At 36.2% G+C, this 26,244-nt stretch overlaps 1 protein-coding gene across 1 annotated transcript in view; it reads left to right on the top strand.

The window, feature by feature from the left end:
* The first annotated feature begins 13,617 nt into the window (after window positions 1-13,617).
* The window catches only part of LOC117708239 (uncharacterized), a 138,458-nt gene continuing 125,831 nt past the window's right edge, over window positions 13,618-26,244 (top strand). The window contains exons 1-2 of the mRNA XM_034501710.2: window positions 13,618-13,694; window positions 19,565-19,640. Of these exons, the coding sequence (XP_034357601.2) occupies window positions 13,618-13,694; window positions 19,565-19,640 (153 nt within the window). The remainder of the gene's footprint in view (window positions 13,695-19,564; window positions 19,641-26,244) is intronic.

The following is a 26,244-nucleotide window of genomic DNA, read 5'->3' as shown; positions in this document are numbered from 1 at the left end:
TTCACATGAGTATGGAGCCATGCAATGGAATATGGGATACCTACAAGTGGATACATCCTGAAAAAGAATGATTCTCCATCCTTCAGCAAGTATCATAACTTTTTAATTTCAAATTTACTGAAACATGCACATTGCAAATGTTTTAGCAACCTATTTATTTCAATTACATAGGTGTCAATGAATGGCTTAGGGATGATAGGATGAATGGCCTAGAGATAATAAGATGAATGGCTTATAAAATCCCAGAAAGGATCTCAGAAACTCATAAATTCTCTTGACAGAATTAGAGATGGTGTTGCTATTTTTGTTTGCCACTTTAGTAACTAATATGTGTATTGAAAGGAAGGCAGAGTGAAACCCAGCCTCCCTTAACAACTTCATATGTGTTGTTACTCAGGCATATCACAGGAGAGCACAGCTAATATAATAACTATTAAAGATCTATTAAAAGAAACTCTACAACTGTTTAAGAATCAGAATGTCAGTGAGATGTCTCCTGGCACATAAACTGTTTCATCTCACCATCTATAAAACACAGGTAACGTGTGCCACCCACGGGTCTCAAAGGGATGATGTGAGGAAAGTGCTCTGTAATTTTGTCATATTGCACCTTCATTCTAATCATCCCATTAGTCTGCTTCTTAGTCATTTTAAAGACCTGATAAAATGACATGCCATTGTTAAAACATGTTCGTTAAGCTGTCATTCTGTATTTCTTTGCTCTGCAGAAGAATCTATGCCCAGGCAGGGTGCTGGTATCTGATTTAAATGGATTTTGTTTAGGTTTCTACTTTCAAATATTAGAAGACTTTCATCTTCATTCACAGGTACTGTACACCAAGGATTTACTTAAGAAGTCATGATCACTTATAGAGGAAATTTCTGTGATCATTGTACTCTGATCCTTTATGTTGACACAAAAGATAAAATATCTTCTACATACACTATAATGCATAACTCTAGGTAATACATTTACTATTAAGCTATGATCTAAACAAAAATATCATATAAATATAATATAAATAGAAGTTTATAATTATAAACATACTGGAAAAGAGGAACTGGGTAATGGGTATGGAAGGCTGGTCTCAGTGGATAAAGCACTTACCACACAACTGCTAGGACCTGAAATTGTACCGCTCAAACCCATATAAAGCTGGGTGCAATATGTAAAGTTCATACCTCTAGTGTTTCTATCTTAAGATGGGAGGCAAGTGCATCCTTGAAAGCTTGTGGACTGGCTAACCTTGTGTACAAGAGTAAATAAAAATCACTTCCTAATGATTATACTGTACTTTCATTTTGACATGTACAAAGTGCTATATAACTCATTACATTAAAAGAATAAATGTAAATAACCATATTTACTGTTCATTTAGCAGCCAGTATCATTTGCCAAAAGGATATAATTCCTATTCTTCTGGCATTTACAAAAAGCTTAAGTTTCTGAGCATCTTGTGTTGTTGGCTTTGGCTGTGCAACTTGTTTCTAATCAAGGCAAAGTAAGCATGAACTTATGTACATGATTGCTGACCCTGAGGTAGGACTACTGACTCTGTTACCTCTGTACTTACTCAAATATTACCCTTCTCTCTCTCTCTGTCTTTCTCTGTCTCTCTCTGTCTCTCTCTGTCTCTCTCTGTCTCTCTCTGTCTCTCTCTCTCTCTCTCTCTCTCTCTCTCTATATATATATATATATATATATATATATATATAATTTCATTATATATATTCATAATTAAATTATTTATTATATATGGAGACAGACAAAGTTTTGGAAATTTGTTCTTTTTTTTCACCATGTAGAACTTGGGGACTGAACTCATAACTCATGACTTTAGGGTTATGGGAAACGTCTTTATACAATAACCCAAATTAAAGGAACCCATGTTTAATTAAGTTAACATTTTTATAATGTGTGAAAAATATTCATGACTCCTTTTTTTGAAAATAGAAATCAATGGTAAGTTACTTGACTGTTGAATCTTTAAGGGAACGTCTAGGGATAGAAAATTCAACAAATTCAACAGTTTCCTGTACCATGGCTGTGTCATGTTTTATTAACTAATAACACTCTCTTTTAATTACCATTCAAGCATCACATAGCAGCAAATTTATTTTCACATACATCAGCTCATCTCATAGATACAACAACTCCCAATATCCAGAATTATCTTATTTTGAAAAAAATATGTCATGAGTATCAAAGTACTTGGAGAAATATTTTTATTTTCTACTGACCATCATACCTTAAGGTTTGGGAATAGGTTAGAATTATAAACATAACTGAAAAGAAGAACTATGTGTTTTGAAGATGGTGTATATCTCCTGAATGAAGCAGCCAACAAAGCCAGGAATTGTTTAAATTTTTTTAAAAATATTATTTTCTGATTGTTTTATTCTTCTCTCATACATTGTATCCCAACTGTAGTTTCCCTCTCTCTCTAATCTTCCCGTTTTACTTCACCTTTCTTCCAGATCCATTCTTCCTCTGTTTCCCTTAAAAAACAGAGGAGGCCTCCCAGGGATACAAACCAATCATGGCATAACTAATCACAATAAGACTAGACACAAACTGTCATATAAAGGATGGATGAAGTAAACCAGCAGGAGGAAAAGAGTCCTGAGAGGAGCCAAAAGAGTCAGAGACAGCCCATGCTCCCACTATTAGGAATTCTACAAGAACTCTAAGCTACATGACCATATCATACATGCAAAGGACCTAGCTCAGACCCATATACCTCCATGATTGTTGCTTCAGTCTCTGAATTCCTATAATCCCTACTTAGTTGCTTCTGTGGGGCTGTGTTCAAATTGTGTCCTGCAGACTTCTGGCTCCTATAATTTCTTTCTCTCTCTCTTCTTTAGGTTGCCCCTTTAATCTTCAACCTATATCTCTTCTGCCTCCAAGATATGTTGGGATAAAGATGGTACAGAACTTGTGAGAGTGGCCAACCAATAACTGGTCTGACTCAAGCCAAAAGAGGGAGTCTAGACTTGACACTTCTTGGATGGCCAAGAACCAGAAACTCAATTCCCCCAGAGACCCAGGATAGAACCAAACACAACTGGCAAAAAAAGAAGCAGTGAAATGATTCCTAATGGTATTCTGCTATACTCATAGATTGTTGTCTAACACAATTGTCATTACAAAGGCATCATCTAGCAACTAATGGGAGTAGATACAGAGACCTACAGCCAAATATTCTCTGATTTTCATGTGGTAATGTGTGTATGTGTGTGTACATCCATATGTGCATGTGTGTGTTTACATGCACATATAGAAGAAGCTTCAATCCCAGTGTTGACTATCTTCCTCTGTCAAGAGCTTTCACTGAACTCATTAAGCCTACTGATTAAACTGGCTGACCAGTGAGCTCTATGGACATACTTGTCTCTGCATTTCTGCCTGCCCTGGACTTGGAATACAAATTTAACAGTGTCTGAAGCTGTGACTCAATTAAAAAACAAAAACAAAAAACAAAAACATAACAAACCCAACAGCATCAACCACAACAAACCATGGGTCTTAGGTATAAAAGTAAAAATTCTATAAAGTGATCCATCTTTCCAACCTTCAATCCCCAAATTGTCTTTTTTTAACATGAAGTCAAAAATAAATATCTCATGACAAAAGTGTACAAATTCAGAATGTTTCTTGAGAACATATTCCCAAACTTATAACTTAGTTTATACAATTGCAGGAATCGTGGAGGATAATTCCTAGCACCTTTCTGGTAAAATTATCTCATGTTTCCACATCAGTCTCCTCCATGGTGTCCTGCATTCACAAAATTGCTAACAAAAGAAATGTTGAATTTCCCAACCTGGTAGACAAGAAAAAGAAGAGAAAAATGCAAACTCTGTTGTGAATCTCCAAACACACATCATTCACAGAGGTGTGTGGAATAGATTAATTTAAGTTGTTTAGTGATAACATGTCTAGCAGCAGCATGGATTAAAGCCATCCTTGGATGACAATGCTCTCAAGTAACTGACAAAGGATGTGAAGCATATTTGGATCAACATAGCTTTGACATAAATAACTTCACAGATGAAGTGTAAAGAATGTAAACTCATAAAAACCTAAAATCTAAAGGAAAGAACAAACATTTTTCATTGTTTTTATATCATTTCCGTGGATAGTGAACCAGGAACTATTGAATCACAGTACCTGGGTAAGTGTGAGGTTAGGTTCTGCTATCCTTGTGATCATGATGTGTTTGTTAATTGTGTTATTCAGAAAAATATCTAAATAATTAACTCAGAACTAAACGAAATAATTTTGGCTTCTGATTTCTTTCGAGCATTGATTCTGGGCCCAATTTGAGGAAGAATATCATGATGATAGCATGTGTAGTGGAGCAAGCCTGTTTGACTTGAGCAGGTTCTAGTTTACCCTTGAAGCATATATCTTCAGTAACCTTCTCTTCCAACTAGGTCTTACCTCTTGGATGTTAAACTGTTTCCCGGTAATGACATCATCTTCTACATGAAATTTCAAGTATCATTTATGTCCTCATCATTATATAAGTAACCTTATATAATGTATATATTTGTCTAAGTATATCTTATTTAATAAGTATAGTCAGACCATAAGCGTTGAACTTACAGTCAACAGAATTATATGTAATACCTGCACAAAGCTTACTTAGCTCAAATAGCTTCCCCATAAGGCACATAACAACCTTCTTGCATTTAGGAATACAAATACAATGCTTAGTGGTCATTGAAAGTCATTGAAAATGTGAAAATAACAGCAATTAGTCAATAGACTGGAAAAGGCACTGCTGTTAATAGAACAAGACACCATTTTGCATGGTCACAGGTAAATGGCAGGCGATTCAAATACTGTGCACACTCTACACATCATCATCTGGCCTGAAAGTGTTATAAAATACTTTTACAATTACAAATAAAACATTTCATGTAGGTGAATTCATAATCATAAAATCTATTCTACAGATAAGATGTACAATGAAACAAAAACAAAGGCAAGGGCCACAAATCTATGCCTATAAGAAAATGTTGAAACCACAGAATTAGAAACAAAGCAACTTTTTATATTAGAATTATCAAAAATTAAATAAATATACTTAATATTTTTAAAGAAAAAATGTTTTTGAATGAACATGGGTAGGGTATCTAAAAATTAGACCAAGCATATTTCTCAAGAAACAATTGTATAAGTAAGTACATAGAAAAATTTAAAAAATAATGATTTAAACAATCACGGTCTATAGACTACATTTATATGATCAAAAATAACCTTGAATTATATATAAATAAAAATTAAAATGTAAACCAGCAATGCCATTAAATGAGGAATATCATCTTTACAGAACTCTGGTATTACATTTTACAAACACTAGGTAGAAAATAAAAATATATAATTTTTCTAACTAAGTGAGTCTAACAAGTTATCACAAGATAACACATTGAAAACAAATTTTAAGACAGGATCATTAACCAGATTATGATAGAAAATAAAAATAATGAAAATATTAAAAATTGAGAAGATAATAAAGGCATAAAAACACAAATGAGATGAGATAGCACAATTCTCAAAATAACATATTAAGAATTTGTATAACTAAACCAGTAGGAGGAATAATAGAACACAAGTTCTTCAGTGAAAAACATTGGAAGTGAAATCTGCTGATGCATTCCTTAAGTTAAGTATAACATACAAATACCAAATGAAAACAAAAGTTAATACAATTCTATGAGATAAAGAAATTAAAATCTGTTGTTAGGCAAACACAGCACTTATTTCATAAGAATTACTGGCATATACAATTCATATGTTGACATAGCTTAGACAAATCCTTAACTGTGGGTGGAGAGTTATAATAATTACAAATTATTTAATTTACTTGTCTCAAGAATTGCATAGGTGAGCACTATATTTACATTATTTTTATCCTTCCTGTCCCCAATTTGAGCCTTCTATTCTTCCTATATCTTCTTTATGCCTTTTAGTTTATAACCTCTATATACATATATATGTGTATATATTAATTATATATATTCTTCTGAATGCATTTAGTGTTGTCATATGTGTATGTATTTAGAAATGAGTACTGGGGATTTTAGTGTATCAAAAAGCTAATTTCTGAGGAAAATCAATTCTCCTGTCAGAAACCTTTGATTGACTATAGCTACTCTTCTAGATCTAGGAATGGGACCTTGTGTACTTTCATTCATATCAATGTGTTGACTCGTGGTATTATTATGAATGTCTTACATAGGCAACCATATTGTTGATATTTCCTTGATGTAGCTTTTCTGACACGTCTAGAAGATACAGGCAACCAGATTCTCTAGATTCTAAAATCTTTCCACCCCTTAATTTGCAATATTCCCAGAGTGTTAGATATAGGGGTTGTATTTTAGATGTAACAATTGGGCTGGACACCCCTCTGACTGCTAATCTCCCCTCTATCTTTTGTAGGATTCCTCAATCGCAGTCTAGTGTTTGGAGTCTCTTCATCTGCTCCTGTCAGTTGCCGGATGAAGCCTCACTGATCTATGAGTATAGTAGAATATCATTAACAATAATTTTTATTTATTTATTTATTTATTTATTTATTATTTATTGCCAATTGGCTTTGGTTCTATCCTAGGTCAAGAGTATCTAGCCTCTTGTTTATAACCCAGGCAATATCAGGCATGGTCTCCCTCTTGTGGCTTGGGCCTCAAGTAGGACCAATCCTACAAGTGGACCAGGCTCACAAGGTGGCCACTCCTACAAGTTTTATGGCACCATTGCTCTGCTGCCATCTTTTTTCCCCACTTATCTGTCTGTCTGTCTATCTATCTATCTATCTATCTATCTATCTATCTATCTATCTATCTTTATTCATTTTATGTCCCTATTGCTGCACCCCCTCCCAATACCTTCCTCACACAGTTCTTCCTCCATCTTCCCCACTCTTTCTTCTTTGAGATGGTGTGTGGAGCACTCCCATACACCCTTACCCTGACACATCAAGTCTCTGCAGGGCACAGCACATCCTCTTCCACAGTGGCCAGATAAGGCAGCCCCGCCAGGGGAACAGATTCCACAGACAGGCAAAAGTTTTAGGAACAGCCTGTGTATTGCCTGTTGGTGGACCCACATGAAGACCACACTCCACATCTGCTACATATGTGTATTGGTGTTAGGTCCAGTCCATGTATGCTCTTCAGTTGGTGGTTCAGTATCTGAGAGCCCTCAGGGGTACAGGTTAGTTGACTCTACTATTCTTCCTATGGAATCCCTATTCCCTCCAGGGCTCTTAAACCATCCCCAAATGCTACCATAATAGTCCAGAGCTCAGTCCAATGTTTGGTTGTGAGTCTCCGCATCTATTGCAGTCAGCTGCTGGGAGGAGCCCCTAAGTGGGCATTCATACTAGGCTACTGTCTGCAACTATAGCAGAGTATCATTAATAGTGTCAGGGACTGGTGCTTGCACATAAGATGGGTCTCAATTTGGGCCTGTTATTGGTTGCCCACCATCTCTGTCTCTGCTCCATCACTGTTTCTGCATTTCTTGTAGACAGGACAAATTTTTAAATCAAAAGTTTTGTGGGAGACTTGGTGTCTTTATCTCTCTACTGGGGGTCCTGCCTGGCAATAGGAGGTGGCTTCCTCAGGTTCCATATCCCCACTGCTATGAGTCTCCACTAAATAGGACCTCATGAATCTGAAAATCTTCTAGAAGATGAAGGACACTGTCCATAGGACAAAACAGTAGTTTAGAGATTGATAAAAAGTTCTTCACTAATCCTACATTTGTCAGGGGCCTAATATTCAAAATGTATAAATAACTCTAAAAACTAGAAACTAATAAAATAAATGACACAATTAAAAAATTGAGTACAGAGTTAAACAGAGAATTCTCAACCGTGGAACCTCTAATAAAAGCACTTACATAAATGTTCAATTTCCTTAGTCATCAGAGAAATACAAATCAAGAGGACCCTCAGATTCTATCTTACACACATCAGAATGGCTAAGATAAAAAATTCAGGTGACAGCACATGCTGGCAAAGATGTGGAGAAAGAAAAACTCTCTTATATTGCTAGTGGGAGTGCATACTTGTACAACTACTCTGGAAATCAATCTGAAAGTTTTTCAGAAAACTGGAAATACTTCTACCTGAAGACCCAGCTATATGGCTCCTGGGCATATTCCCAAAAGATATTACATCATACCATAAAAACATGTGGTCCACTATGTTTATAGTAACTTTATTTATAATAAGCAAAAACTAGGAAAAAAAACCCAGATATCCCTCAAAGAACAGACACAGAAAATGTGATTCATTTACACAATGGAATGGAATAGCATTCAGCTATTTTAAAAAGGACATCATGAATTTTTGCCGACAAATGTAACTAAAAAGTATCATTTTGAGTGAGGTAATCCAAACCCAAAATGACATGCTTGATATATACTCATTCATAAGTGGATATTAGCCATAAAGTATAGAATACCCATGTTATGCTACACAGAACCAAATAAGATAAACAATGTAAGGCCCAAGTGATGATGGTCAAATATCACTTAGAGAGGGGAATAAAAATGTAAAATAGGAGGCAGATGGTGGGAGGGAACTGTGTGGGAGAAGAAATGGTGAAGCGAATGGGGGTTTTGGTATCCTGTATGTAGAGAAAAGGCCCAGAAGTCCAAGAGAGTGAGGAAATGGAGATCTGCAGCTGGTATGGGGGTACACCACTAGAACATGATTTGGGGTTGTTCCAAGGAGTCTATGGGGGTGACATTAGCCCTGCAGGCATCTTACAGGCAGGATAAAATGTAGGCTGAAGGTTTTGTGCCTGCATTGATGTCACAGTATAATTACTGGAAGCTTTGTATAGTTAAAGAAGACGGCTGGTTCAGGCTCCATATTGCCCATTACTAGAAATCTTTGCTAGATCACCCTCATGAATTTCAGGGAGTTTTCACTACACTAGGTTTCTACATCCCAATTCCAGTCATCTTTCCTAGTATTTTGTCCTTCCATTCCCTACTCACTCCTGGACCCACCCTCAGTCCAAACCTTCCTGGGTAGATTCATGCAGCCTCTCTTCAGCCCTCTTTGTCCTGAGTAAAGTAACACAGATCTGGAAAGACAAATGTGGTGTGTACTTACTTACAAGTGGATATGAGCCCTTAAGAGTAATTATTCTACAATCTACAGACCAAAGGCTAATAATGAGGATATCCAAATTCTTAGCAATCCTAAGCAGGAGAATGAAGATAGAGTGATCATTGTACCATATTTCTAGATGTTTCTGAATTATGGTGATAAAACTTCATACTATTGGCATAAAATAGACATATAGATCAAAGGAACATTTGAAAACCCAGAAATATAAGATATATATATCTATATCTATATATCTATATCTATCTATATCTATCTATATCTATCTATATCTATCTATCTATCTATCTATCTATATCTATCTATTTATCTATCTATCTATCTATCTATCTATCTATCTATCTATCTATGGATGGGTTTTTTCCACTTGATAGTTTTAGATCCTTTGTCAAAGATCAAGTGACCATAGGTGTGTGAGTTCATTTCTGGATCTTCAATTATATTCCATTGATCCTCCTGCCTGTCTCTGTACCAATACCATGCAGTGTTTTTCACTATTTTTCTGTAGTACAGTTTGAGGTCAGGGATGGTGATTCCCCTGAAGTTCTTTTATTGTTCAGAATAGTTCTCATTATCCTGGGCTTTTTGTTATTCCAAATGAATTTGCAATTTACTCTTTCTATCTCTATGAAGAATTGAGTTGGAATTTTGAAGGGGATTGCATTGAATCTATAGATTGCTTTAGGCAAGATGTCCATTTTAATAAACTAATCCTGCCAATACATGAGCATGAGAGATCTTACCATCTCCTGAGATCTTCTTCGATTTCTTTCTTCAGAGACTTTAAGTTCTTGTCATACAGATCTTTCACTTGCTTGGTTAGATTCACTCCAAGATATTTTATATTATTTGTGACTATTGTGAAGCGTGTCGTTTCCCTAATTTCTTTCTCAGCCTGTTTATCCTTTGAGTAGAGGAAGGCTACTGATTCGTTTGAGTTGATTTTATATCCAGCTACTTTGCTGAAGTTGTTTATCAGGTTTAGGAGTTCTCTGGTAGAAGTTTTAGGGTCACTTAAGTATACTATCATATCATCTGCAAATAGTGAAATTTTGACTTCTTCCTTTCCTATCTGTATCCCTTTGACTTCCTTTTGTTGTCTAATTGCTCTGGCTAGGAATACCAGTACTATATCGAATAGGTAGGGTGAGAGTGGGTAGCCTTCTCTAGTCCCTGATCTTAGTGGGATGACATCAAGTTTCTCTCCATTTAGTTTGATGTTGGCTACTAACTTGCCATATATTGCTTTTACTATGTTTAGATATGGGCCTTGAATTCCTGATCTTTCAAGGCTATTACCATGAAGGGATGTTGAATTTTGTCAAATGCTTTCTCAGCATCTAGTGAGATGATCATGTGGTTTTTTTTCTTTGAGTTTGTTTATATAGTGGATTACATTGATAAATTTCAAAATATTGAACCATCCCTGCATTCCTCAGATAAAGCCTAATTGATCATGATGGATGATTGTTTTGATGTGTTCTTGGATTTGGTTTGCGAGAATTTTATTGACTATTTTTGCATCAATATTCATAAGAAAGATTGGTCTGAAGTTCTGTTTCTTTGTTGAGTCTTTATGAGGTTCAGGTATGAGTGTAATTGTAGCTTCATTTAACAAATTTGGTAGTGTTCCTTCTGTTTCTATTCTATGGAATAGTTTGAAGAGAATTGGGATTAGGTCTTCATTGAAGGTCTGGTAGAAGATTAGTCTGCACTGACTATTCTCAACAATAAAGGAACTTCTGGGGGAATCACTATCCCTGACTCAAGCTGTACTACAAAGCAACAGTGATAAAAAAAACTTCATGGTATTGGAACAGAGACAGGCAAGAAGATCATTGGAATAGGATTGAAGATCCAGAAATGAACCATATCCAGAAATGACTGCCATATCTATGGTTACTTGATCTTTGACAAAGGAGCTAAAACCATCCAGGAAAGCATTTTTAACAAATAGTGCTGGTTCAACTGGAGGTCAGCATGTAGAAGAATACAAATCAATCCATTCTTATCCCCTTGTACAAAGCTCAAGTCCAAGTGGATAAAGGACCTTCATATAAAACCAGATACACTGAAACTAATAGAAGAAAAGGTGGGGAAAACCCTCAAATACCTAGGCACAGGGGAAAAGTTCCTGAACAAAACACCAATGGCTTATGTTCTAAGATCAAGAATTGACAAATGAGACCTCATAAAATTACAAAGCTTCTGTAAGGTAAAGGACACTGTCAATAGGAAAACATGGCAACCATCAGATTATATATATATAACTGTACCTATGTAGCTATGCAATATTCTACAAAGTTCTTAAAAATGGAAAAAGGAAAATAATAGCTTCAACAATAGCACATGAAAAACTGAATGTCACCATCTTGGGGAATTAAAGTAAGACTGCAAGCAGAGATTTTAATATTACATATTCAAAAATTGCAGGAACGAGTGAATAGGTGGTTCTTTGGATTGTGAGCAATCATTTTGTAATTGTTTTTCCTTTGTTCCAAACCAAAATGTTATAGTTATTAAAAGTTTATAAAATATGAATGCATTCATATTCATTCATTAGAACGAAGTTTGCAAGCTTGAAGAAGTAGTGACAGGTTAAACTTATGTTCTTCCTTCTTCTTGAGAAACGTTTTCACCTCACAGATGCCCACATAAGCTCTTGGACTTGGTTTGCTCTTTAGTTACTTGTACTTTCATTCTGTTCTGAGATTCCCCAATGATTATACCCATTCAAGTTGTCATCATTACTTGCTTAGTGTATGGGTTTTTTTTTCTTTTCTAAATTGATGAAATGCATAAGGACAAGTTCATATTTTCCTTGTTATTCTCTCTCCACTTTGAGCTTAATGCTAGCCTTATCTTAGCAGCAATGTATCAGTAATAGTGGACATAAAATTAAATAACAAAGAATGGGTGTATTCCATGTTTACCGTGGTGCCTGAGACTCCACATATTATAGTGGTACAACTTTGAGTCAGTGGATGTTCTAGAACATCAGAGTAGTGTTGCTAAACATGGGGGTGCCCTAATGTTCTTTAAATAAATCAAACCTAAAGGAAAAAATGCTCATAACACAGTGAAATGACTTGGTTGAAAGTAAGTATAAGTATTTCTTAAAGACTCCCACAATAATTATTGTACCCGGGCTATTTTGTAGCAGCTGGAGCTCTTTATATAAATACTGGGGGAGTGTACAAATTAGTAGTAGTTGAGATTGCCAATGTCCCTGTAACCTCAATATTTCAGCCCAGGCTGGAGTTGATAAACATAATTTTATACATTAATGATGTTCATGCATATGTTATCTGATGTCCAGATTACCAGGCACATGTTTATTGGCAACAAAGGAACAGATACTATTTTAAGGAAATTAACTTTAAGATTGTCTGTGTCTCTCTTTAGAAGGAATACCACAAATATACAAAAATAATATCAAACTTATGCTGCAGCACAGAAGCAAGAGAAGACAGACAGAGGTTTATCTGCTCCAGAAGGGATTTTTAAATGAGAATTGGGGGGAGGGGAAAGAGGAAAGAAAGTTTACCCTGAAGACTTTTAAGCCTTTCAGAGAATAAACACAGCCATTACCCAAGTTCACAGCTGTAACCTTGGGGAGCTGAACTGGAACGTGGAACAGTTGCCACCTGCACAGCTGAAGAAAGACTAATAGCATCTGATCGGTGCTTTGTTTGCTGCAAAAAGGTGGCATCTTTCATAAAGCAAGCTGTTTTCCCACTTTTAGTGACTCCAATTCTACTGAAGATTGTTGCTTTATAATGGAGAAAACCCCTTGCTGGCGACATTGTCTGTATACTGATCTGTCATAAAAGCTTCTAACAGATGTTCCTGCCCAGTCCCCCCTGTGACAGAACATTCATTGTGGGGAATGTATGCTGTGCTTTCTGCCCAATGAGGAGCTACCACTGATGCACTTCTTCCAAACAAGCATTGTATGCCAAACATCTAGTACATCTCTGAAGATTTTTGGTCGACAACCTTTACAAAATAGAATTCACATTTGGTAGTTTCAGGATAAGAAAGAAAAGGGGACAAAAAGTGTACATATTTTCCCCAAGCAAGCAAGCAGCCACAGCATAGTAATTAGATTTTTTTCTGATATTTAATTTCTTCTGTATAAAAAGCTAATTGTCTCATAAAAAGCCCCACATTTGGAGCTCAGAGGATTATTTCTGCATGATTAGGTCTTGATTATGAATTTTTGGCAAGAAAATACCAGGAGAACTTTTAGTACATTGCATGAAATATGTGATGTCAGGTTATCCCAGTTTTTTATGACAGCTTTAATCATTTGGTTAATGTAGCAACAGCTAGATGCCTAAATCGCTTAATTTTAAAGACACCTTTCTTATTGTAATTAGCCAGACAAACCCTTAAATAATTGGGAAAGGGATGTGCCACTGAGGCAGAGAGGTATTGTTAGGGAGTTATTGGTATAATGTATTCACGAAGTCAGAGTGGGAAAGCACATCAGTCAGATGAGAGAAGCACCTTTGGTGAGTCAAAGTCCACCTGGTAAGAATCCCAATATGAGACATGAAAAGCCCCCCTTTGAATTGTGGGCCATGGCTCTCTAAGGGAGGCCCCAAATATATACAGCCCATTGGTATTTCCCATGCTTGTACCACAGAGCAGAGGAAAAGTCTCCATTGATGAAACCAATACATTTCATAAACAGAGTCCATAGGCTCCTGAGCTGAAACTGTCCCGAAACTAGCTTTCATGATATCATTAAAGCATCATGCAAGTGTCCAAAGAATGAAACAACCAACAGTACTACCCAGCTATGATGCCTATGATCCATTCAATGGCCAACATAGCACAATAAATCCAACATGGCAGTAGACACATGATAACCTGAAGGGTTCAGTAGAGTCACACATACCTTGGAGGTAATCAACTGCTTTTAATTAGACTTAAGACCTGCTCATCAAGAGAAAAATTATATCTAGTACTAGAAACCTGTCTACTATTCAGTGCTAGTGAAGAAATAGATTGAAGAAACTACAATCATCACTTTACTAAGACAGCACAATCTTTAGCAACCATCTAAGCATTTGTCCTTATAACCACAGAAAAGTGCATCCTCACATCTTGTCAAGGAAATTCTCTTTTCAATAAATAGAAAATGACAACCAATCAAAATGCACAGGTGTTGAGCACGGAACAAACTGATAAATCTACAAAAACATTCCCACACCTAAAGCTCTGGCAACATTGTGGAAAGGGTACAGAAAGAGTCTAAGCATCACAGGGTCAAGGAATTTACTGTGAGATTGTGTCTCTTAATACATCAGAAGCTACACCTATAAAGTCTAACCAACATAACTTCCCAAACATAAGCAGAAAAAAGATGATACCAATAAACATATTAAAGTGGGCAGGGGAAAAGTCCATGAAGCCTCAGCCCTACCGAAAGAAGTACTGTCATCTAAGAAATGTTGAGAGTGGGAGAGTCTTTAAGGATGAGCAAACTAGTTGGTTAACCAATATCAAATGGTCAAATCTGAGAACATAATATATGTAACATACATTCTGAGCAGGTTTTATTTAATATATATATACATAAGAATATATGCATAGAACAACAATTAATGAAAAGGAGACCATAATGTGAAGGAGAGCAATGCGGGATAAATGGGAGAATATGGAGAGATGAAAGGGTATAGAGAAATGTAATTGCAATATCAGTCTCAAAAAAGGTAGGTGGGTGGGGAAGCAAAAAAGAATCCCACAGATCTTATAGATGTGCAAACAACAGGGACTCTACTATTATTAGATGCACAGGATAGGGTGAGACACCATAAATGCACCCAAACCTGTAAGATGCATCCTGGGTTCAAGGCTGAAGATGAAGAAAGTATCATTCATCCTGGATCTGACAAGGGGTATATTTCCTGGGAAATTTGCAGTACTCTTATGTGGGCACATGGAACAAAGTATTTGCTTCGCTTTTCTTTTCCTAAGGGTAATCAGAATAGCTTTGGCCTTTTAATCATTAGATCATTTTAAATCACCCAAGCTTCTCCCTTCTAGTAATTAACAATACATGTAATAGTTTGGGAGATTACACTTAAATTGTCATGCTATTAAACACCAGGAATTACTATTACTTTAGTATTTTATTTCCATATCTTTTCTTCTTATCTATAACATGGAACACTCACTTAGTATAAAAAAAGAATCTTGTCCTAAGATAATTTCACAAATTCAAGCTACATTCTCTAAAATTATCACAGTTTTGCTACAGGAAGATCTGTTCTGTTGACACATTACTTATTATATCTTAATTATTATGATTTTCAGTTCCAGGATCTGTTATTGTTCTTATCATCTGACATCCCTGTCTGGTGTCACCCTGTAGTCTTTGTGTGGTCAAATAGTTGAGTCAAAGATAGGTAAAAGAATGATAGAGAGTCTATGAATGAATTTTGGTCTTAATTTATTATATATCCAAATATCTCACAGATGTTTTCTCAGGGCTGGGTTTTACCATAATCTATATTGTAATATAGAATACATACCGATTTATGTAACCTTGTTTATGCAGCCATGTAAGAATAAAGAAAAAGCAAGTAACAGAACTAGATCACATCTTTGTAATTTTATGTTGATATAAATAGCTGTTGATAAAAAAAAAACCTACTAGGTAATAGTGTGACTCTAACAAAGCAAGTGAAAGATCTGTATGACAAGAACTTCAAGTCTCTGAAGAAAGAAATCAAAGAAGATCTCAGAAGATGGAAAGCTCTCCTACGCTCATGGATTAACAGGAATAATATAGTAAAAATGGCCATCTTGCTGAAAGCAATCCACAGATTTAATGCAATCCTCATTAAAATTCCAACTAAATTCTTCATAGAGTTAGAAAGAACATTTTGCAAATTCATGTGGAATAACCAAAAACCCAGGATAGCAAAAACTATTCTCAATAATAAATGAACTTCTGGGGGAATCACCATCCCTGATCTCAAGCTGTATTACAGGGCAATCATGATAAAAACTGCATGGTATTGGTACAAAAAGAGGCAGGTAGACCAATGGAATAGAATTGAAGACCCAGAAATGAACCCACACACCTATGGTCACTTCATCTTTGACAAAGGAGCTAAAACTGTCCAGTGGAAAAAGGACAGCATTTTCAGCAAATGGTACTGGTTCAACTGGAGGACAACATGTAGAAGAATGCAAATTGATCTATAGTTATCTCCTTGTACAAAGCTCAAGTCCAAGTGGATAAAAGACCTTCACATAAAACCAGACACACTGAAACTAATACAAGAGAAGGTGGGGAAGACCATAAAATACCTAGTCACAGGGGAAAAGTTCCTGAACAGAACACCAGTGGCTTATGCTCTAAGATCAAGAATCTACAAATGGAGCCTCATAAAATTGTAAAGGTTCTGTAAGGCAAGAGGACAATGTTAATAGGACAAAATGGCAACCAACAGATTGGGAAGAGGTCTTTACCAATCCTACTTCTAGGATTCTATCCCTATTAGAAGGCTAATATTCAATATACACAAATAACTCAAGAAGTTAGACTCCAGAGAATCAAATAATCCTATTAAATGGGGTACAGAGCTGAACAAAAAATTCTCAACTAAGGAATATTGAATGGCCAAGAAGTACCTTAAAAAATGTCAGCATCCTTAGACATCAGGAAAATGCAAATTAAAAACGACACTGAGATTCTACCTCACACTAGTCAGAATGTCTATGTTCAAAAACTCAGAAGACAGAAGATGCTGCCAAAGATGTGGAGAGAGAGTAACACTCCTGCATTATTGGTGGGATTGCAAGCTTGTATAATCATTGTGGAAATCAGTCTGGTAGTTCCTCAGAAAATTAGACATAGTACTACCTGAGGACCCAGCTATATAGCTCCTGGGCATATACCAAAAAGAGGCTCCAAAATATAACAAGGACACACACTCCACTATGTTCATAGCAGCCTTATTTATAATAGCCAGAAGCTGGAAAGAACCCAGATGTCCCTCAACAGAGGAATAGACACAGAAAATGTGATACATTTACACAATGAAGTAGTGTTCAGCTATTAAAAACACTGATTTCATGAAATTCTTAGGCAAATGGATGGAACTTGAAAATATCATCCTGAGTGAGGTAACCCAATCACAAAAGAACACACATGGTGTGCACTCACTGATAAGTGGATATTAGTCCAAATGCTCAGAATACCCCAGATACAATTCACAGACCACATGAAGGTCAAGAAGAAGGAAGACCAAAGTGTGGAAGGACCAAAGTCCTTCTTAGAAGGGGGAATAGAATACTCACAGGAGGTAGATGATGGGAAGGACTTTGGAGGAAAAGAAGATGGAGAAGGAAAAGGGAGGAGAAGGGGATGATATATAGAGGGTCAGGAATTTGAATAGAGGTGTGTAGCAATGGGGAATGGAGAACTGGGGGTAGCCACCAGAAAGTCCCAAGTACCAGAAAAACAAGAGGTTCCCAGGACTCAAAGGAGTTGAGATTGGCTGAAATGCCCAAAGAAAGGGGAGGGAGAGCCTGTAGAGATGATATCCCGAGGTTAAGCAAGGTCTTCTGTTGAGGGATGGTGCCACCCACTCATCTCCAAATTTTTAACCCAGAATTGTTCCTGTCTAAATGAAATACAGGGACAAAGTATGTAGCAGAGACTGAAGGAAAGGCCAATCAGAGGCTGCCCTATTTGGGGATCTATCCCATATACAGATGCCAAAACCAGACACTATTGAGGATACCAAGAAGTGCTTGCTGACAGGAACCTCATATAGCTATCTCCTGAGAGGCTCTGCCAGAGCCTGACCAATACAGATGTGGATGCTTGCAGCCAACCATTGGACTGAGCACAGGGACTCTAATGAAGGAGTTAGGAAAAGGACTGAAGGAGCTGAAGCAGTTTTCAACCCCATAGGAAGAATAATGTCAACCAACCAGACCCCACAGAGCTCCCAGGGACTAAACCACCAACAAAAGAGTACACATGGAGAGACTCATGCCTCCAGCTGCATATGTAGCAAAGGATGGCCTTATTTGGCATGAGTGTGAGAAGAGGCCCTTGGTCCTGTGAAGGGGCAACATAGGGGAATGCCATGGCAGTGAGGTGGGAGTGGGTGGGTGAGTGGAGGAACTTTCTCAGAGAAGCAGGGGAGATTGCATGAGATAGGGTTGTTTTTTTTTTTTTTTTTTTTTTTTTTTTTTTTTTTTTTTTTTTTTTTTTTTTTTTTTTTTTTTTTTGTGGGGTGGGGAACAACCAGGAAAGGGGATAACATTTGAAATGTAAATAAATAAAATATCCAATTTAAAAATTAATAAAAAAATTTCTCAATTGTTAACAACAACAACAACAACAAAACCACAGCCAAAACAACAACAACAAAAAACACTACTAGGAATCCACCAAGCTTGGTTAAGAAATTCAGAGAGACTCAGTGGCCTATTTAAGGTACTTATGAAGGTTGATTTCTTTTGCAAGAACTTAATATAAATGTCAGTTTATTCATCTTTATCACCAGATACATAATTAATATTTTATTAATATTGATGTGAATAACACCCTGTACCTTTGTTAAGTTGGAAAAATGACTCTTTTCACATAGTCAAAAAATAATTTCAGGTTGTAGAAAATAATAGCTACCAAATTATTTCCTTGTCAAAAAAATAATAAAATGAGAGACGTGTGTGAGGAAATGGAAGAATAAAGGTACCAGGATAAGACTTTGGTTTAAGTAAATTCTCAGTATTTTGGTTTGGGGAATAAAAATTAATGCTTAAAATCTGAAAGTTTCCTGAACCTCTTCTATTAGCTGTTCAGATTTCCTGGCAGAATGATTTGTTAAGTCAGCAGGTGTTTGGTGCTTATGCAAGAGGATTCTACTGCAAGAAACACCAGAAAAGTCAACCCCAGGTCGCTCATGTCCCATGGCAAAGCAAGGGTTTTCTTTCAATTATAAATGAGTAAAGTATTGGGTTTAGGAGACCCATATTAACAATCTGTAAATAACCACAGCTCACCTGTTTCTTCAAGAAATCAATAAATGACATGAAATGAGCCAAGAAAAGGAGTCACAGAGAAAATATTTTCACAATAAGGAAGTGAAGTGGTGGAATTTTCACAGTGGAAAATATTTGTGGCCTAGAGAAATGAGGAACCCCCACCTCCGTTTTATAAAATTACTTCAATGCTAAACAAATAGATATCATCTTAATTTGCTGGAGAACACAACATTAAACTCATTAGAGTTGTTTCTTGGGCATTATTCTCACTGTACCTGCCTGTGAATCACTTAGTGCAGAAAGTTTATTTTACATTTAATCAGATTTTGATTCTTCTCTTATTGGGCTTTAAAGTTTTAACAATTGTTATTTTTCCTCAATAGTACCAACCTTGGCATTATGCCAATAGACAACATAAAGAAGGCCTCAACAGAACTCTCCATGGAAGGTTTTATCCGAGTAAGTGTTAGGCATAATATATATGTTCCCCCAAGACTGCAAAAGCTTAGACAATGAACAGAAACAAAATTCAAAGTTATAAATCTTTGTATATTCAAACCATGACACTAGTCAGACACAACCATCATCTTTGTCTTCATGATATCTATAAATTTTGTGGGAAAATGTCTCAGCAATTGTTGCTCGCTCACTCTATACACAGAGAAAAGAAGGTTGGCTCCCTTCCCCCATTTGTCTGCACAAAATTACTTGATAAATGTGTAATATTTAAGAAACTTCAGTTTGAGAGGTGGACAGTCCTTACTCACCATAGCCTATTTTTATTACAAGAAGGATACCTAATTTGTAATTTGTATCTTAGACTCCTACTAATTAGTGACGATGACTTCTGGCTGGCTATTCTGCTTTGTGATCCTGTTCCTCTGATTTGTGATGTAATGGGAAACCTAAGTTTCTCAGAAAGAGTGGCTGCCTATGAAGCACAACCCAGTATGGTGCATTTTGGCTTGTTAGATATACTACTTTGGTCTTTTTGACAGTTGTTCTGGGAGTAAATAATATCTGGCATATAATTGGCTGGCAAAACTCATTTGTAGTATAATTAAACAGCCATCATTTTGTGTACATATAAACATGAAGATAAATAGCCTATGAATTAGCGTGCACAAAATCACTTGATGGCTCAGCACAATATAGGTTTCATTCATATATATATATATATATATATATATATACACATATATATATATTATATATGTATTATATATACATACATATATATGTATATATGCATATATATGTATATATAGTGCCTTTCATATATATTATATATTATATATATACATATATATAATATATATGTATATATGTATATATACATATATACATATATGCGTATGCATATATATATATATATATAGTGTCTTTGTCTTTACAAGGACAGCTATCAGAAAAAAATAATATACAATTTCCAAATTGAAGGTGAGTGTTCAGATTGCTTTGCAAACTTACATTTGATTTTTCTGAATACTTTTCTTCATATGGCAGGGTGGCAGGTCCAAGCAACCTTCAATGATTTTAAATTATATTTAAATATTTTCTTGGCATTTCTTTGCCTGTAGTTGTCACATATTTTCTTCATTAATGTATGAAAGCTAAAATGGGAATAAGAATTCAAATCTGACTTTGTTGTTAGGCCAAGTGATTTACCTTTTCCCCAGGGGTGTCCAGTAAAGTGGCTTAATTCATGTAAAGGTCATAAAATAATAAAAATTTCATGGCAATTTATACTTTATTTTGTGATTTTTCTCAAGTGGCTGATGGGATTGCTTCTGAACAGTGGGTCATTTTACTGTAATTTTTCAGTTTACAATCACCTCCTTGTCTAAGAAGAGATTACACAGCAGAATTGTGCTAACGTTTTGCTGTCCTTTCCTTTGCCTCTCTGCCTTTGATTGGTTCACAGGACCTTAGGACCATTGCTGATACAAGAAAAGGAGAATAAAATGGAAATGATTGGGAAGCCTGGTGAGAGAGAAGCAGAGAACCAATCATTTTCTGCCTTAAATCTTACTCTTATGCACCATTTCTGAGTTGCTTCATTGAAGCCATATGCATAGTTATGTCATTCTCTTAAGATCAGGAACAGTTTTGTCATCAAATAGGAAGTAGACTGCTGCCAATTAATATGTATTAAGTAAAACAACAACTGAAAACAATGTGCTACAATTTACTTCCTTGGAGAAATTTCTTTCACTGCTGCTTTAAAGATAAGAATTATAAATATTAAAGTTTCTAAGATATTAAGAAAAAGTATTCTATGTGTACAATGATGGTTTTGGTCTCACATCTACTAGTGACTCATATTCAGTGCACAGTTCTGTTGCATGCATTAGTAAAACCCTTTACTTCTCTTTGTAGCGATCCATTATTTCTATTTTAATTTGTGATTTGATGATATGCCTCAATTTCTAAATTAACCTCAGCCTAATAATTTTATTCTATACTGCAGCAACCTATAGACTTGAAGCTTCTCTGGCTTTTCAATTTTTGTTTGTGAAAAATGCACAATATAAATGATTGGTGAATTTGGTCCATTCAAATTTGGAAAGCCGAACTGAGATTTTTCATAATTTCCAAGGGAGCAGTAAAAGTGAGAGTCACGCACCACTTCTTTCCGGGCTTAGAAATGGTACAGATTTGCATCTACTGGTTACTGACCAAAATATAGACGTAAGCATTCTGCCCTGGTAAATTTCAGTTGTAAAAAAAAAGAACAAAAAAGAGGACTGTGCAAGCAATCTCCTCTTGAACCCTCATAAACATTAGAATGTCTTTGGTGATACTGTTGTCATTGTGTCATCACCACTCCTATCAGTAACCCCTCACCGAGATTCTTGTAAGTAATCACAACAAAACTCATTTTTTCACCAAAACCCATAACAAATATCATCAATACTATGGCCATAAGGATAGAAGCATCTTTACATAGTGATCTTCTGGCACAACTGTGGATATGGAGACCAATTCCTCTGTATGGGGTCATGTTAATATCCGCTTCAGAAATACTTGGTGATAGATAAAGAGACTAAGATTTTAAAATTGACACGGGAGAATCACCCATGATCTTACAGATAAACATTTTGATATGAGACAAAGAAAAAAATCTTGCTTTCAAAGCAAATATATTTATGTTTTATTCTACCATGATAAAAGAAGTGGGGAATTTGTTTGAAAGACTGTGAATATATATTAAACTTTTACAGCTGAAATAATTTTGCTTTTCCAGAATGTATTAATATATATATGTAAAACATTTGATAATTTTAATTTTATTACACATTACATTAATTTACACTAGTTCCCAATCATCAGTGTGTTGGTATTTCTTGCATCACCATATCTTTAATGACCAAACATGAAAAATTTCCTGTATGCTGTGGCTGTTAGCTTGGTGATTTTGCAGGACTCATAACAGTGGGAGGGGGTGAATCTCTGCCTCCTTTGCCTGCTCTTTGGATTTCTTTCCTTCTGTTGGGTTGTCTTTTCCAGCCTTGATATGAGCACTTTGGCCTTGTTTTGTTGTATCTTGTTTTGTCCTGTTCAGCTGTTGTCTCTTGAAGTTCTGCTTTTTTATGAAGAGGAAACAGAGGTACAGTGGATCTGGGAGAATAGAGGAGCGGGTGTGGAAGAGCTGGGAGGAATGGAAAGAGATCTGGGAGAAGTGGAGGCAGAGGAAGCTGATGTCAGGATGTAATGTTTGAGAGAAGAATCAATTTTTGATAAATAATTCCCCTTTAAAATGTTTAACAGTAGATTGGATGAAAAAATAGAAAGGAATGATAATAACTGATCCAAAAAACAAATATAACAGAATAAAAACCAAGCACTTCTAATCAGCACAAAATAATCCAATACTGACCATGGTTCTCCTATCCCAGAAGACTGGATGCCTTGTGTGAGGGAATTCGAGGGTGGGGAGATGGGAGTGGAGGGGGTCGGGGGGCACATCTTCATAGAAGCAGGAGGAGGGGGATGGGATAGGGGGCTCCTGGGCAGGAAAGGGGAAATAGGGTAAGGGGATAACATCTGGAATGTAAATAAAATATCCAATAAAAACAAAAATAAAATAAAAGCTACACTAGAGAAACAGGAAAAAACAAAAACAAACAAACAAACAAATCTAATACTGATATCTGACTGCACAGTAGCTAGAATACTTATGGAAAAAAAATATTTGTATCAATTATCTGCTACCAGGCAGGCTCAGTGCTCTTCCTGTATTCTGTTTTGATTTAACACCCCTGGATCATTATAACAGTGTGATAGAAAGTCTTTTTGAAAAAAAAATAATCAGAAAAATTTAAGTCCTTAACCATATTATTTCATGTCATTTTATCCTGAAATTTATACTTTTGGGTTTGAAAACATGAATGTAAAAGTATCAAGTATCCTGGAGAGATACTTAGGTACGAAACATATAAAAAAAAAATCAAGTTCCTGGCTTTACAGAGCTTCTGGGCTGTGATAATAGTGAAGAAAGCAAAGAACCTGATCAATAAATTGTTCACATAGTTGTTACCTTGAAAATAATGTGCAAGTCTCTGGGAAAATGATAATTCAACAAGCCAGTTCAGAAGTTGAAAAGGTGGTGCAATATTAAATTCTCAGTAGAAGGCAATAAGAAGAGCAGGATGGGGAACTGCTAGCCCAGCGTAGGTGATTCCTGGTAAATGTGGAGAAAATATAAAAGATTGGAAAACGATAGGAAGGAACAATCAGGAAAAAGGATGGGTCAAGAGGTACTTGACTTTTTTCACGAATTAGTATAGTGTTGACTTTGTATTTTAAATTTCAGAATAAATGATTTTCTTCCAAATTCTATACAGATATAGTTAAAAGCCATATTTATTTATTGAATAAAATATATTTTCTGCATTAATGTTGCTTACTACTTGCAACATAGTATCTTGTAAACATAAAAATGCAGAATGCTCAGTTCTGCTTCTCAAAGCTTTGATAATTCAAGTAGGTGTCCTTATCTGAATGGAATTACTCATGATGACAAGGGGCTTTGATAGTGCAGTTAGATGTAGCATAGATTTTATGTTATTTGTTAACTTTTTCCAGCTAATTTTGACAGGTAATTCTTTTTAAATGTTAACTTTTAGCAAGAATTTAAATCATTTGATCTTTACCCAAAACATAATGATTGATGCAATAGACTCCACCCACAGACACTTGTGAGTTTGTAATTTATGTCCTCATTTGTCATGTTCAATTGTTGGCAAAATAAAGACAACATGAAATTACTGACTATTCTTATGACATATTATTAATGCAAGTGTATTAATGGTTACAAATAATTCAAATACCACCAATACATGATATTTTATTGGGCACACACTAAACATTGTACTTATCTCTTCACATTTATATTAGGATTAATTTTTAGCACATTGCTCTTAAAGTTCCATCTTCATTTTAATCTTTCCAAGCCTTATGTCAATCTGCTTGTTAAATTTTTATCAACTTGAAATAAACTAGACTCACCTGGGAACAGGGACTCTCCACTCAGGAATTGCCTGTATCTGATTGGTCTCTGGGTACACCTGTAGGCACCTTGTTGCTAAATGATTGGTAGGGAGAAACCTCTGTGGGTGCTACCACTCCTGGGAAGATGACAGGGATATAATAAGAGGAGCTGAGTAACCCATCAAGCACTTCTTTCAAGATCTCTCTTTTTGTTCCTGACTCTAGGCTTCTCCCTTTAGCTCCTTCCTTGGCTTCCCTTGTAAACTGCAAGCTGAAATAAACCCTTTCCTCCCCAACTTGCTTTTCGTGACTGTTCTATCCTGGCAACAGGAAGAAACTAGTACACTCAGAAAATACAAAGGTTTGCTCAGGTAAATTTGAATGCAGTTTTGTCCTAGTTAAAATCAACAAATAAGAAACCTCATTAATTTTCTCATTTTGGCTGCTCTTTAGCATACTAGTTGGAGATTTAAAATATTTTTCAAGTTCACTGGAGCTGTATTCAGATACACCAGAAGAGGGCATCTGATCACTTTACAGATGGTTGTGAGCCACCATGTGGTAGCTGGGAACGGAACTCAGGACCTCTGGAAGAACAGCCAGCGTTTCTAAGCCATCCCATCCATCGTGTGGGTGCTTCGGTCCTTCTTAGAAAGGGGAACAAAATACTCACGGGAGGAAATACCAGAACAATGTGTGGAGCGGAGAGTGAAGAAAAGGCCATCCAGAGACTGCCTCAACTGTGGATCCATCCCGTATACAATCACCAAACCCAGACACTATTGTGGATGCCAAAAGTGCATGCTGACAGGAGCCGCCTGATATAGCTGTCTCCAGGGAGGCTCTGCCAGAGCCTGACAAATACAGAGGCGGATGCTCACAGCCAGCCCATTGAACTGAGCACAGGGCCCCCAATGGAGGAGTTAGAGAAAGGACTGAAGGACCTAAAGGGGTGTACAACCCATAGGAAGAACAACATTATCAACAAACAAGACCCCCCAGAGCTCACAGGGGCTAAACCACTAGCCAAACAGTACGTGTACACTAGTACAAAGAGTACATGGCTCCAGCCACATATGTAGCAGAGGATGGCCTTGTTGAGCATCAATGGGAGAATAGGCCCTTGGTCCTGTTTGAAAGCTTGATGCCCCAGTGTAGGGGAAAGAATGCTGGGGCAGGGAGGCAGGAGTGGGTGGGTGGGTGGGTGGAGGAATACCCTCATCGAGGCAGGGGGAAAGAGATGGGATGGGGGCTTCTGGGGGGAAACTGGGAAAGGGAATAACATTTGAAATGTAAATAAATAAAAATATTTTTCAAGATTTAAAAATATTGATTTATAATATAGGTTCTATATGGTGATTGTTCCCTGCAGTTCTTTTGAAGGTGGGAATCCCAAACTGGATTCTTTGATTTCCTTTATTTCTTGATAGAGTCTTGCTTCTTCAGCATCTGTAAATACTTAGGATGCTGGATCAGGTTAAAATTAGAGTTGTATCTTCTGCATTGTTATAGTTTTTATTAATATTTATTTCTTATTTCTTTTTATATGGTCATTCAATGTTTTCCAAAG

Source organism: Arvicanthis niloticus, chromosome 5, assembly GCF_011762505.2.
Source record: "Arvicanthis niloticus isolate mArvNil1 chromosome 5, mArvNil1.pat.X, whole genome shotgun sequence".
In the NCBI taxonomy this organism is placed as follows: Eukaryota; Metazoa; Chordata; class Mammalia; order Rodentia; family Muridae; genus Arvicanthis; species Arvicanthis niloticus.
Note: the sequence above shows the minus strand (reverse complement) of the source record. Positions and strands in the feature narration are given on the sequence as shown.